The 14,596-nt window shown below is 41.4% G+C and overlaps 1 protein-coding gene across 2 annotated transcripts; it reads left to right on the forward strand.

Annotated features, from left to right (window-relative positions):
• Positions 1-2,334: 2,334 nt before the first annotated feature.
• Positions 2,335-13,695, forward strand: LOC132761400 (mitochondrial amidoxime reducing component 2-like). 2 transcript variants are annotated; one of them, XM_060754225.2, is made up of 7 exons: positions 2,335-2,647; positions 5,864-6,037; positions 7,066-7,228; positions 9,147-9,287; positions 10,913-10,974; positions 11,360-11,431; positions 13,242-13,695. In XM_060754225.2, exons 1-7 carry the CDS (start codon positions 2,415-2,417, stop codon positions 13,363-13,365), a joined length of 969 nt encoding a protein of 322 aa, XP_060610208.2. In that variant the 5' UTR covers positions 2,335-2,414; the 3' UTR covers positions 13,366-13,695. The 2 variants fall into 2 exon arrangements, with proteins under 2 accessions (XP_060610208.2, XP_067319933.1); XM_067463832.1 differs by lacking the exon at positions 2,335-2,647 and adding an exon at positions 5,126-5,215.
• Positions 13,696-14,596: the final 901 nt, after the last annotated feature.

The raw sequence follows: 14,596 nt of genomic DNA on the forward strand, positions 1-14,596 counted from the left end.
CCACCATATGCTGATCAAGACCAACCCTTTTGGGATCCAAACGTTTCCCATCTTGCCTTCACTTTCCACCTCCGAAAGAGAAGAGGAAGGGGGGGGGGAAGGGTAAAGAGGGGACTTGGGGAGAACCCCCTCTCTCCTGGCTCACCCACCTTGCTCCAGCCTGCTATGTGGCCCCCAAGTTAGAAAGTTTGCCCATGCCTGGTATAGATTCACTCTTAGTTGCACTTCTATATTCAATGCAACTCTTCTAGTCTTCATAATCCATCACTGGTTTAAACCAGGTGGGGAAGAGAAGATAAGTGAAGAGAAGGTAGGTATATTGGACCTTCCAAGTATATCCACTTTCCAATAAGTGAAAAATTGAGCTGTGTTGGTAGTATTATGTCAAACTCACTCCCTACATTCGTCAAAGAGAAAGAACCTAGACCAAATCAAAGTATGTTGCGGCCTCAAGGAGAGACAGGGTTGAATGGGGGCTCTGTATGGGTTATTTGGAATTTTGTGTGTGTGTGTGTGTGGGGGGGGTGTCGTTTTGTTTTTTGGCAAATAAAAAATGGAGGTCACTGCCCAAAAGGAGCTAACTGCCTATCTTTCTAGATCCCAACCATTTCCCAGATAGTGGTAGATTTATTTATTTATCATATCAGAAGCGAGCCAAGGGTACAGTTATAATGTATTTTAAAAACACGAAGTTTAAAAACTTTGCATTATATTAACTGTCCTTTGACCAGTAGCTGACCACTTGGAGTGCCTCTGATGTTGCTATAAGGAGGTCCTCCATTGTGCAAGTGGCAGGGCTCAGGCTGCATTGTAATAGGTGGTCTGTGGTTTGCTCCTCTTCACACTCGCATGTCGAGGACTTCACTATGTGGGCCCATTTTGTAAAGTTGGCTTTGCATCTCATGGTGCCAGAGTGCAGCCTGTTCAGTGCCTTCCAAGTCACCAAGTCTTCTGTGTGCCCAGAGGGGACTCTCTCATTTGGTATCAGCCATGGCTCAAGGTTTTGTGTTGTTGTTTATTCATTCAGTCGCTTCTGACTCTTCGTGACCTCGTGGACCAGCCCACACCAGAACTCCCTGTCGGCAGTCACCACCCCCAGCTCCCTCAGAGTCAAGCCAGTCACTTCAAGGATACCATCCATGCATCTTGGTCGGCCCCTCTTCCTTTTTCCTTCCTTTTTCCTCAGCATCATTGTCTTCCCTAAGCTTTCCTGTCTTCTCATGATGTGGCCAAAGTACATTTTTACCTCTAATGAGCAGTTGGGCTTTATTTCCTGAAATATGGACTGGTTGGATCTTCTTGCGGTCCAAGACTCTCAGAATTTTCCTCCAACACCACAGTTCAAAAGTATCTATCTTCCTTCGCTCAGTCTTCTGAGTTTTAGCCTGCCACTTTTGGACTCTTGCTTGCTGAGGTGTTCCTGTGAGTATCTCAGTGGTAGATAATGTAAGTGGCAGATAATGTAAGTGATAGATAGTGGTAGATTAAGCTTCAACCTAACATTCTTCCTTTGAACTAATTGATCTGCACTTCAACTTCCAATGTAACTCCAATTCCTGAAATCTGTTACTGACTTCAACTAAGTGGAGAAGAAGAGGAAAGTGGACAAGTTAGGCATATCAGACCTTCCAAATCTACCCACTAAAAAATGAAAAGTTGAGGTGGGAGTGGGTGGGAGAGCTAGGAAATAATGGAGTTCGGTGTCCAGAGGACCTACAGTGCCTCTGTTTGATCCCAGCCTGTAAGGTGGTGGTCTTTCTCCACTGCCCTTTCTCTTCTGTCTTCCCCCTTTCTTTTCTCTCTCTTTCCTTCTGTCTTCCCCCCTCCCCTTCTCTTCTGCTTTTGCTCCCCTCTCAAATCGCTTTGAATTCGATTTTCCTGCCTCTTAGCAGGTGGTTAGACTGGATGGCTCAGGAGGTCTCTTCCAACCTTCTTGTCTCATCTCTCTCTTTCTTCCCTCTCCCACCTCTATCTATGTGGAGATGCCATCTGAACATTAGGAAGAACTTTCTGACTGTGAAAGCCGTTCAGCGGTGGAACTCTCTGCCTTGGAGCGTGGTAGAGGCTCCTTCTTTGGAAGCTTTTAAACAGAGGCTGGATGGCCATCTGTCTGGGGTGCTTTGAATGCAATTTTCCTGCTTCTTGGCAGGGGGTTGGACTGGATGGCCCATGAGGTCTCTTCCAACTCTATGATTCTATGAGTCTATCCCCTTTGTCTCCCTCCCTCTCTTTTCCCTCCTCCCTCTCCTCTTTTCTCTCCTCCTCCTCCTCCTCCTCCTCCTCCTCCTCCTCCTTCTCTCTCTCTCTCTCTCTCTCTCTCTTTTTCTCTCCCTCTCTCATCAGTCTCTTTCCCTTTCCTCTTCCCACCTTCTCTGTCTCCCTTCTCTCCTCCCTTTCTCTCATTGCGCTCCATCATGTCCCATGTATGGCCCTCACCTTCCCAGGTCTGCTCCGCCCTGGCTTTAGTCCTGGGGCTGGCTGCTCTTTGGCGATGGCTCCGCGCGCGTGGGAGCCCTGAGCTGCGGATGAGGCGAGTGGGGACGGTCTCGGGGCTCTTCCTCTACCCGCTCAAGTCCTGCCGTGGGCTCTCCGTGGACAGAGCGGAGGTGACCGAGCTGGGACTCCGCAGCGGAGCCTTGAGCGACAGGTGAGTCCAGAAGAGGAAGGGACAGGCGGCCCAAGAGTGCAAGAAGTGCATCCACTCTAAGACAGGCATGGGCAAACTTCGGCCCTCCAGGTGTTTTGGACTTCTACTCCCACAATTCCTAACAGCCGACAGGCTGTTAGGAATTGTGGGAGTTGAAGTCCAAAACACCTGGAGGGCCGAAGTTTGCCCATGCCTGCTGCAAAATTTTGGCACCATTCTTGAGCCAACAATGTGATGCAGCAGCAAAACAAGCCAACATGTTTTTGGCCTGCAACCATAGGAGTCTTGCGTCTAGATTCAGGGAAATCATGCTACCCCTCTATTCTGCCTTGGTTAGACCACACCTGGAATTAATTGGCGAAGAAATAGGGCTGAAGCAGTTAGAAAACGTATGGGAAGGAGACCTAGGGCCTCTGACAGATTTTGATTGGAAAGGAGTCCTGAAGTGGAGAGTGGCCAAGAACCTATCAATAAGATTAAAAGAAAATGTATACAAAGTTATATGGAGATGGTATACTACGCCAGTCAAACAACATCAGATGGATAGCAAGCAAAGTAACCTCTGCTGGAGATGTGGCAAACACAAAGGGACATATTTTCATCTATGGTGGGAATGCCCCCAAGTGAAGAATTTTTGGAAGGATATATTTATCGAAATTAACAACATTATAGGATTAAACATTATGCCGGATGCTAGGTTAGCATTATTAATGGACACCACGAAGCTGAATGTAGAAATAACTAAGAAAGAATTGGTGACTATTTTGCTCACAGTGGGAAGAATTATAATAGCAAAGAACTGGAAAATAATAACCAATCTAACACTGGATGCATGGTACAGGGAAGTTTGGAATGTAGCTTTAAACGATAAACTAACAATGGAAATGAGGGTATTCAGGGGGGAAATTAACAGGTCGGATTTTGAGACATACTGGTCGGTCTTTATTAAATATGTCTTAGAGAGCGAAAATGGAAAACAACAGAATTTGGTTGGTCAGGAATTTTGGAGATGACATTTGATTAATGGCTGATTTATAAATACATGGTGAAGGAAATTATACTTGTTCAGGCCTTGGTGGTGGGGTTATGTGTTTGTAAAATGTTCACTGTTTTGGGTTTTGTCTATTTTGTAAGTTGTTATTGTATTTAAATAAAATCTTTAAAAAAAAAAAAAAAAGACCACACCTGGAATACTGTGTCCAATTCTGGGCACCGCAATTGAAGGGAGATGTTAAGCTGGAATGTGTCCAGAAGAGCGTGACTAAAATGATCAAGAGTCTGGAGAACAAGCCCTATGAGGAGTGGCTTAAAGAACTGGGCATGTTTAGCCTGAAGAAAAGAAGGATGAGAGGAGACATGATAGCCATGTATAAATATGTGGGAGGAAGTCATAAGAAGGAGGGAGCAAGCTTGTTTTCTGCTGCCCTGGAGGCACGGAACAATGGCTTCAAACTACAGGAAAGGTGATTCCATTTGAACATTAGGAAGAACTTCTTGACTGTGAGAGCTGTTCAGCAGCGGAACTCTCTGTTCCTAAGTGTGGTGAAGTCTCCTTCTTTGGAGGCTTTTAAACAGAGGCTGGATAGCCATCTGTCGGAGGTGCTTTGAATGCAATTTTCCTGCTTCTTGGCAGGGGGTTGGACTGGATGGCCCACAAGGTCACTTCCAATTTTATCTATATAAATAAAAATGTAATGTTCATTTGTGGGATTGACATAAATCAAAAACCACTGCATTAAAACTGACACCAAATGAGGACACAAGACACCTATTAGGCCAACAAGTGACCATCACTCATAAAAACACTGAAAAACACAGCAGAAGAGACTTTAAAAGCCAAAAAACAAAAACAAAAACATTACATTGCATGCACAAAACCACACATATATAGAAACACACACATATACATATATACACAAACACACATATATACACACACAAAACACATATACACAGACTGGGCCACAGCAATGCATGGCAGGGGATGGCTAGTGATTCTATGAACTCATGGTAGCCCTAGTTCTACAAGATCTTTCTTCTTCTTTGGTGACTCCATAAGCTGTCACTCCCAGGACTCCCTTATCATTGAGCCACAGCAGTTCAAGTGGTGACAAGCTGCATTCCTCAAGGATTACCTTCCCACCCCACTCTGACATATGTACTTCATCACACTAGAGAATGAATCCACTTTAAATCAAGTTTCTGCTTCCTGCATAATTTTGGGGTTTGCAGTTTAGTGAGGCTGTTAAAGGCTCCTTCCTAAGCTACAAACCCCAGAATTCTGCAGGAGGCAGAAACTGGATTTAAAGTGGATTCATTCTCTAGTGCAATGAAGTTAGAGCTAATAAATGGAGAAAGAAGCCAATAGCCAGGAGGGCAGTTGCTAAATACATGTTGCAAGAGATGTGGAATTTGAACCTTAGAAAGAGAGGGATCTGGTAGATAGAGGGAAGCAACACCTTGTTGAAGGCAAGGCTGAAAGGAGAACAGTGGCCTCAGGCAGCCGCGTTCGCTTGTCATGAAAAGGGCAGCAAATTATCATTTATTTTTTGTTGTCTTCAGGAATGGGCAAGGTACATATTCATCTTAGGTGGTGCGGGTACTATTGTACACACTGACTTATGTGGAATGTATGGAGTAGAATTAACTTGAGGCAGACCTGGGGTGCATGTACACTGCAGAATTAATGCGGTTTTACACCACTTTAACTTCCTTGTGTTGGCAGGACTGAAGGCCGACAGGTTGTAGGTTCGAATCTGGGGAGACTGGGTTGAGCTCCCTCTGTCAGCTCCAGCTCCCCATGTGGGGACATGAGAGAAGCCTTCCACAAGGATGGTAAAACATCAAAACATCCAGGCTTCCCCTGGGCAATGCTCCGTTTTTGGTCCTGCCTTCTTCGCAGGCGCGACTGGTGGGGACGAGAGACAGGACCTGCTCAGTGGTGGCCCCTCGGCTATGAAATTCCCTCCACAGTGACATTAGATCTTTACACACATTCACACATTATAGTGATCCCACAGGAACTTAACCATGTACCTTAATAGTAGCCTATATCAACTCTTTATTTTATACAGTATTTTATTCTAAGTCTGCATCCTGTTATCAGGTATAATTCAAACAGATGTACTGTTTTTAGAGGATATATGGATGTTTAAGATAGAGTTATGTCTATACTACACACTTATTACTAGTGTTCTACAAAATACATTTGTTTAGGTGTTGGACTGTGATGAAAGAAGATGGGGAGATGTTGTCTGCTAAAGAAGAGCCTCGTTTGGTGCTAATTTCTGTGACCTGTGAAGATGGCTATATTATGCTGAATGCTCCAGAAATGAAGACTCTGAAAATCCCTCTTGAACTCCCAAGAACAAATGCAGTCAGGAATTGCAGGTATTAACAAAGACTTTCCTCTTGTTTCCTGGGAAACTAGGGGTACACCTACACTGTAGAATTAATGGGGTTTGACACCACTTTAACTGTCAAGGCTCAGTGCTATGAAATCCTAGGTTTTACAAGTTCTTCAGCCTTCTGTCAAAGACAGCTAGAATTGGTGAAGTATTATGACCAATATTCTCCTTCTGTTTTAAATCTCAATAGTAGGTTCAAAGCAGTCTTGCATCCCTTGCCAATGATTGAGAGATGCTGAGGTCAATGTAAAACTGTGACTCAATGCTCCCCTTTAACGTGTTGCCCCATATAAACGAAGAGTACTACTGTTACAGGTATTTCAATGTCAGATCTCATCATGGTTCCATTTTATTTCCAATATTGTTTGACAGGTACAAGCCTGTTCTTACATATCGGTAGTATGTATCTCATAGTTTGGATATCTTGAAATATTCCCCTGGAGGCACATCATATGGAAATCTTAGTGGGTAGTACATATTTTCATTTTAGATCAGATAAACTACCATTAGGTTAAATCTTCAAATATATTTGTGTAATATTATTTTTCCCTCTTAATTCCTGTGTGTTGCGCATTGGTCTTTTAAAAATTATCTGATATATTTTCAAGGAATGTCAAGCAGGGTGGGGCTTTTGTATCCTTCCATTTGTTGTTGAGTTGTAATTTCTTGTGTTCCTAACCATTGTATATGTTACATGAGACTATTGAAAGTAATATCTTTCGTATAGAATGGATCTAGTCATAGTTGTGTTTCCAGTGGGATTATGAATTCTGCTCTAAATTTTGATAAAATGGGAGATGCAAAGTTGAAGTTTTCTGTACGAGTCACAGTATGTTGTGCAGGCCTGATGCACCCTTATTCATCTGTAGTAGCATACTTCCAAGATGAAATTCCTCAGAATGTAAACAGGTGGTCAAAGCAGTTTGGAGCCTTGTGATTTTGGAATGTGAAGAACTATACTAAATAAATTGCTTTCAGTCAATTCCTGAAACTTCTTTCATAATCTTTTAGACGCCTTGGAGCTGAAGGTGAAGGCAGGGACTGTGGCGAGGAGGCAGCACAATGGATCACCACCTTCCTGAACACAAGGCCTTACCGGTTAGCTCACTATGAGCCCAACATGATGACAAGGAAGTCAAGAGACGTCCTGCCTGAGTTTGAAACTACAGATGAGGTTGGAGGACAGTGTCCTTATAAATATCGTATATAGTAGAATCTTGTTTAACAACCTTCGCTTATTCAACATTCCATCTTATCTGATGCGCCTAAACAAACAAACAAACAAAAACATGCATAAGTCGGTGTTATGAACCCCAACAGGTTCCTGTTCTTTTGTGTAGAGTGTTCAAGGAATAGTAAGGCGGTTTAGATCACTGAGACACTTTAGAGACCAAATTTGGTTTTAACACTATTTATGTAACATTTATTGAAATACAATCACCATAGCATCACATCAGAATCACATCAAGAGAGAGCCCTCGTGCACACATTCCAAACATTCACACATACTCACACACACACACAGGTCTTCTCTGGTGAAGATGATCAGCTTTCTCCGAAAAGGTGTGGATGTTCCTGTTGCCACGGATCAGGAAGCATGCATAATCTTGGGGTCCTCTGCATTTATAGGCCAAAGTCAATCTTTCTTCTTAATGAACATGCTGTTCTGTTCTTGTGGGTTCAAGACATCCACATTCCAGGCCATATAACTTATGAGGTACCTCCTTACACTCCTTACGTGGTTTGCTGCACACCTCATTGTCCATTGTCCATTGTTGTTCAGCTATGCCTTACTGCTTCCTCACTTAGTCTGCTAAGTCCGACCCATATGATGCTTTGCGCAAACTCCATGTTGATTTTTCAGGCCTGCTTCTTCTGCTCTCCTTCATGCATTCAAACATTCATTCCTTACATTGGGGACGAGAAAAGTCTGCTGCTTGTTTGGGAGCATGACTGTACTCATTCTTGTTGTTCCTAACAGTGAGACACCGCAACACAAAAATTGATTACAACAGGTCCACCAGGCGCACGCGTCTAACCTATGACTCATTTCTCACCTTTCCTAACAGTTGTTTAGTGCAGTTTGTTATAGTATGTGGAACGGTTTGCTGTGTGTTGCTGTGCAGTATTTATGTGTTTTTCCCCCCTGAACTTAGTGCAAGTATGGTGACGAAAAGAAGGAAGGTGTATTGAACTGCTTTTTCTGTCAATTTGTTACAAAACATGTTTAGGTTCTTAATTTGTAAAAATCATAATGTAATTTGACATTTCATAGGCTTTTCTTAATCCCTTAATCCTTTAACCATTATTCAACATTTTTTTTGTCCAACATTCTGCCAGTCTGTTTATGTCGGATAAGTGAGACTCTACTGTATTTATATTGTTTAAAGTGTTGAGTCAAATTTGTGATGCTGTATTGGCATTAGGCTGCAGTGCTTAGCATACTCATCTTTAATGACATACTTACCTCTTTACTTTTAGCAAAGAAGAGATATTATAGTGAGACAATCTATATAAAATCAGTCATGTAATATATTACTGAGTCGGGCCACTTCTACACTGCCAGATAATCCGGATTATCAAAGCAGAAAATCCACATTATTTGATTTGAACTGGATTATTTTAGTCTACACTGTCATACAATCCAGTTCGAAGCAGAAGATGTGGATTTTATGTGGCAGTGTTGTGTTGTAGAGTGTTGGACTAGGACACTGGAAAACCAGGATTTGAATCCCATCTTGTTCATGAAAATCCATCAAGTGACTTTCTCTCTGTCACCCTCTCTGAGCTTCATTGGAAAATTAAGAAAACCTTATTGGTTTGCCTTAGAGGCAAGATAGGTTATAAATTACTTTAAGACTTGTGACAACAATGCTAATCTCTAACTGGAGTAACTTTTGAGATAAATGGTTCAGTTTTAGGCCTCAGACAACTCTTCTGCTTAATGAAAAGTTGTGTATTAATGAAGTCTCTATTTACTTATATGAAAATATGCTAATTCCATAAAAAGAATTCAAGTTCTTTGTTTTGTAGTTATACAGTTAATGCTGTGACCCTATCAACAGCAAATCTTTTACAATTTATTTGTATAGGTTGCTTATGCTGAAGGCAGTCCGATCTTGCTAATTTCGGAAGCTTCCTTGGATGATCTCAACAGCCGGCTAGAAGAGAAAGTTGCAATAACAAACTTCCGCCCAAACATTTTTGTTACAGGATGTGCACCTTATGAAGAAGTAAGTAATATGGATCTCTGCTGATTGGTCTAATGAATGCTGATTTTACTCAAAATCTTAATTTATATGCTATATGATTTCATTGGAAGTGGAAATAGGGAGCTGCAGTATAGAAGTAGCAGAGTCTAGACGCACCCAATCCTGTCTGATATTGGAATTTAAGTAGAGTCAGTCCTGGTTTCTATTTAGATGGGAGACTTTCGATCATGAAAGCCATGGCCCTGAGCCCACAAGACCTGAGCAGGGCTGTTGATAAGAAGCAGGGCTCTTAATAATAACAGTTTATTTGTATTCCACCCTAACTTCCCAAGGGGACTCAGGGCAGATCACAGTACACATACACGGCAAACATTCAGTGCCGTTTTGAATAGACAGGACAGAGACAGACAGGACAGAAAGGAGGTATGCTGTGCTGACATCCATCTTTTTGGTGCCTTGGAGGTTGTGCTCGAATCCAGCCACAGGGGGGTTCTGTCACTCCATCCTATATGACGAAGAGCCATCAGGACTTCCTCCTTCCTTTTGGTCACTGGGCGTTTTCTAATCTTTTTCCTTATGGTGTCATAAAATAACTCCCCACTTGTTTTAGTGGTACCTAATTTCTCTGCTTACATCTCAAGCTTTTTTCAAACTGCTTAGGTAAACAGTAAACTGGGCTGACAGTCAGGAGCTCACACCGACCTAGGTCATTCTCAGGTTGTCCTCCCAGCATAAGGACGGGGCTGCTCGCCCCATCCCTGTGCCGGGCAGAAGGCGGGACACATAACAACTGCTCTGATGCTCGTCCCCATCCTCCTCCCCGGTCCTCGGGCTGTCCTCTTAGCATTATGCTGGAAGAAGGGTGAGAGAGGCTGGAGGGCTCTCAGCTGCCATGTGCCTTTCTCAAGGCTTCCTCCTGGAATAAGGAAGGGGCCACTTGCAATGCCCTTATGCCAGGAGTAGGGCAAGACACATGGTGGGTGAGAGCGCTCCAGAGGGCTCTCAGCTGCTATGTGACTTCCTCCTCTATCTTTTAGGCATAAGGACTTGGCAGGTTGCTGTGTACTTCTGCAAGAGGACAGGGAAAATGAGGAGGGCCTGAGGTAAGCACCTAAGGAGCCGCATCTGGCCCCTGGGCCTTAGTTTGCCCATGCCTGGTCTAGGCATTGCTGTTTAACTTTGTAAAAAGAATTTATATACAGACACAAAAGACTTACAGAACTAAGCAGGATTAGCTCTGGCTAATATTCGAATAGAAGACTGCCAACAAATACCAGGTTCTACAAGCTAGGAAGTAAGGTAGGCCCCTTCCACACATTGAACTGGATTATATGGCAGTGTGGACTCAGATAACCCAGTTCAAAGCAGATATTGTGCATTATCTGCCTTGATATTCTGGATTATATGGGCGTGTGGAAGGGCCCTAAGTAGCAAAACTTCCTCTGAGAATTGCTTGCACAAGAAAACCCTATACAACAAATAAGTCAACAAGTGACTTGAAGGCACATACATACACACAAGAGAATTGCTGAGTAAATTAATAAATATTGATAGGTCTTCCAGTATGATTTAATCGAATGTATTACTTTTAAAACTGTGCACATGTTAACTATCTGCAGTTTTATCTTTTTTTTTTTTTTTTTTAGGATTCTTGGTCTGAAATAGTCATTGGTAATGTTCAGATGAAAGGAAGAATGGTTTGCCCCAGGTGAGAATCCTGAGCTGTAGTCTTTATAGCCAGCAGTATTTTGTTCCTACCCCATTACAATTGCATTCAGTATACTCGGGGAGCTGGGGTGCAGGGAGGGGGGAACAACTGTCAAACTGCAGATACTTGGGATCCTGAAACCGATTGGAAGCCAGCCTCTATGTGTGTGAAATCACCATTCAGGCCTCAAACTGGTTCCGTGGTTTATAATCTAATTACACCTCCCCCAACAGTGACGCCACATTCCTCAATATCAGTTTCAAACTGATCTAAGTGGACAATGCAGATGTGCCTTTAGATTGAAAATGTTACTTTTAGATTAAATTAAGATTTTTCTTAATCAGTTGATAAAAATGCATTATTATGGTTGGTTTTTTTTTTAAAGGTGCATTTTCACAACAATTGATCCAAATACTGGGATCATGCACAAGAAGGAACCAATGAAGACACTGCTAAGGTACCAGATGTATGACTGATAGATCTCTTGTTACTTGTTTCAGTACATGTTGGTTGTTTTTGTGTGATTTTGAGTTGTTTATGATTCATGGCAACAGGGAGTTGCTCTGCATAGACACTTTATCCTGGGCACCAATCTGGATTGTTGAATTCTGGCTCAATCCTGGAATGGATTTCTTGTCTCCAGGCTACTTGAAGTAAGGAGGGAGTCCTTACCACCAGCCTCCAAACTGCTGTGGAAATGGGAAGAAGTCTTGACCAATACAGAGAAAGGATTCCCCAAAGTGCACGGGCATGAGGCCACTATAGACAATAATATAATCCAATAATATAAATCATAATATTTTTTTCATCTGTATGCTATAATCATAGAGCATTCAATGTACAAACAAAGCTTGTCGAAGTTCAAAGTATACTATACAATGATTCAAAACACAAGTCTCTTGACACAAAATCTTCCTTACATGGGACAGACAAATGATTCCTGAAGCAGAATCCAAAGGAATATGGTCAATGTATTACAAACAAACATACTCATAAAAGGCATCTCTCTTATAATCAAGGTTTGTGAGTCCAATGTCATATAAAGTTCATGTTCAACATGGAGGACTATGTAAATCACAGGTTGTAAATCCAATCCTATGAATCAAAGTTTGTAAGTCCTTATTAATCATGACCGGTTTTGACTGTATAGAGTCTTCCTTAGGTGGTAGTTTGTGAGAGTTCTTCAAGTGAATCAATATATAAGTATCAACGAAGAAGTGGACCTACAGGGAATGCATATGAGTGGCTAGAAAACATGGTACAAGACAAAAATGACCAACTGTAGTAGAAGCATCAAAGACAGTAACATAAATACTCACATAAGTTCTTGGCCCAAAGTTGTGGTTTGCTCTGGATTGTCAAGGAAAATTTGGCATGATCTGCAACTTCTTTATCCTGAATTGCAAATAGCTCCTTGATTCATGAAGTGGCATTAGCAAACTACTTATGAGTATTCACTGCCAAAAAATATCTGTAAAATTCATGGGGATGTCATAAATTAACAGTAGATTTGAAAGCACACAAGAAAAATTGAGCGTCCCCATAAGGTAGAGTTAATTGATTTGAAAAAAACATAATGAACAACCAAATCAATGTTTCCTTATAAATTTATTTATTTATGCATTTATTTATTTACAGTATTTATATTCCGCCTTCTCACCCCAAGAGGACTCAGGGCAGATCACAGAATACGTATTTGGCAAACATTCAATGCCGTTATACACTGACAAAACAAACAACGGTATATAGGCTTTTCCCAGCTTTCGGCGTCTTGGAGGTTGTGCTCAATTCTGGCCGCGGTGGGGGGGGGGGGGGTGTCACTCTATCCTCCATGCCAAAAAACTCTGTTCACAGACTTCCTCCTTTTGATTGCTGGTATTTCCTGGTATTTCCTTATGGTGCCATTGAAATACCTCCCTGCTGAGTAGATAAATACCTATTTATCTACTCACAGCTGTTTTTGATCTGCTAGGTAGGCAGTGAGCAGGGCTGAGGGTCAGGTGCTCACCCCCATCCTGGGCTTTGAACTGCCAACTTTTTGATTGGCAAGGTTTATTACAGCTAATGTTTAACTTGCTGTGCTAAAGCCTGGCACAGGGCACATTGTGTGTATATGTATTTCCCCTTAAGCTGTTTTTATGTTTTTACTGTCATGTTTATTATCATTTTATCAGTATTGTTTGCATTTTGTTCATTTTGTGTCATGATAATGTTAGCTCAGTTCTGTTTTGATCTTATTAGCATATTCTTTCCTGTTCTGTTTATAGTTATCGCAAGGGTACTTCTACCAAACAACGTTCCTACAAGAACCTTCCTCCTTTCGGATCATTGTATGGAATTGAAAAGACTGGGGTGCTTGCAGTTGGGGATCCAGTATATGAGATAATCTAGTGATGGAGATAATTTGTGCAATGAAAGGTACTCATTCAAAAGTGCAAATGGATTTTTCACACATTTTGAAAAAGAACTTTACCAGATTTATCACTAAATGTGCCAATTCTGATCTTCATAGTTATGACATCTGCTCAGTTTTTTTCTTAATATATGGGGACAATTTAATGTATTGAGTGATACTGAGGAACTAAGAGATTAGCCAATCAGAAAATGTGTCATTTGAACCTGGCAGACTATTTTGAAGCTGAATTACTGAGAGAGAGGATAAATTGCAACCAGTTATTCTGTGACTAGATGACAGTCATAAAGGTGCTGTTTGAAGGGAAATCTAGTAACAATTTTTCATATTCCTGCAGAATTCGTAGTCCTTTCAGATCTGTAAACACAAACTTCTGACATTTTTAAAAAATGCAAATATTTTAAATTAAATATTTTTCTAAGAGTTTAGTTTTAACATTTATAAAGTTTTGGGTACAACTACTTGAAGATTTCTGTCAATATGTTTTCTTGTTTAATTTTCAACCAAAGAAGGTATGTTCTTTACTATCAATGTGTATGATTAAATAAAGAGTAATTTGGGTATTTTAAAAAGATGATGCTGGGGAAAATGGAAAGGAAAATGGAAGGAAAAAGGCAAGAGCACCGACCAAGGGCAAGATGGATGGATGGCATCCTTGAAGTGACTGGACTGACCTTGACGGAGCTGGGGGTGGTGACGGCCGACAGGGAGTTCTGGCGTGGGCTGGTCCATGAGGTCACGAAGAGTCGGAAACGACTGAATGAATGAATAAACAACAACAATATATAACATTGTCAAAGTATTCTGTGTTTTGGAATTCCAGGTAGGGAAGAGGTGTTTGGAATTGTGTGAGTTGAAGCCCAAAACACCTGGAGGGCTGAAGTTTTCCCAGGCCTGGTAGAAATAATAATAATAATAATAGTCCTAGACACTTGGGAAGTGTCCAACATGTGATCTAATTCAACAGCCAGCAGAGTGTCTGCTGTGGACTCACCTTGTTGTGTTTGAAATAATAATAATAATAATAATAATAATAATAATAATAATAATAATATAACTTTATTTTTATACCCTGCCACAATCTCCCCAAAGGGACTCAGGGCGGCTTACATGGGGACAAGCCCGAACAGCATAATAAAATAGCACATTTTAATATATAATGGAAACATAAAGCAAAATAAAATAACAACATTATAACAAAATATAAAA

Source organism: Anolis sagrei, chromosome 1 (genome assembly GCF_037176765.1).
Source record: "Anolis sagrei isolate rAnoSag1 chromosome 1, rAnoSag1.mat, whole genome shotgun sequence".
NCBI lineage: Eukaryota > Metazoa > Chordata > Lepidosauria > Squamata > Dactyloidae > Anolis > Anolis sagrei.

Excerpts from the sequence above, each read along its gene's own strand:
- LOC132761400 (XM_060754225.2), top strand. The coding sequence starts at position 2,415 with ATGTCCCATGTATGGCCCTCACCTTCCCAGGTCTGCTCCGCCCTGGCT. Across the intron at positions 2,648-5,863 it reads AGCGGAGCCTTGAGCGACAG|GTGTTGGACTGTGATGAAAG; the intron begins GTGAGTCCAGAA and ends ACATTTGTTTAG. Across the intron at positions 9,288-10,912 it reads GATGTGCACCTTATGAAGAA|GATTCTTGGTCTGAAATAGT; the intron begins GTAAGTAATATG and ends TTTTTTTTTTAG.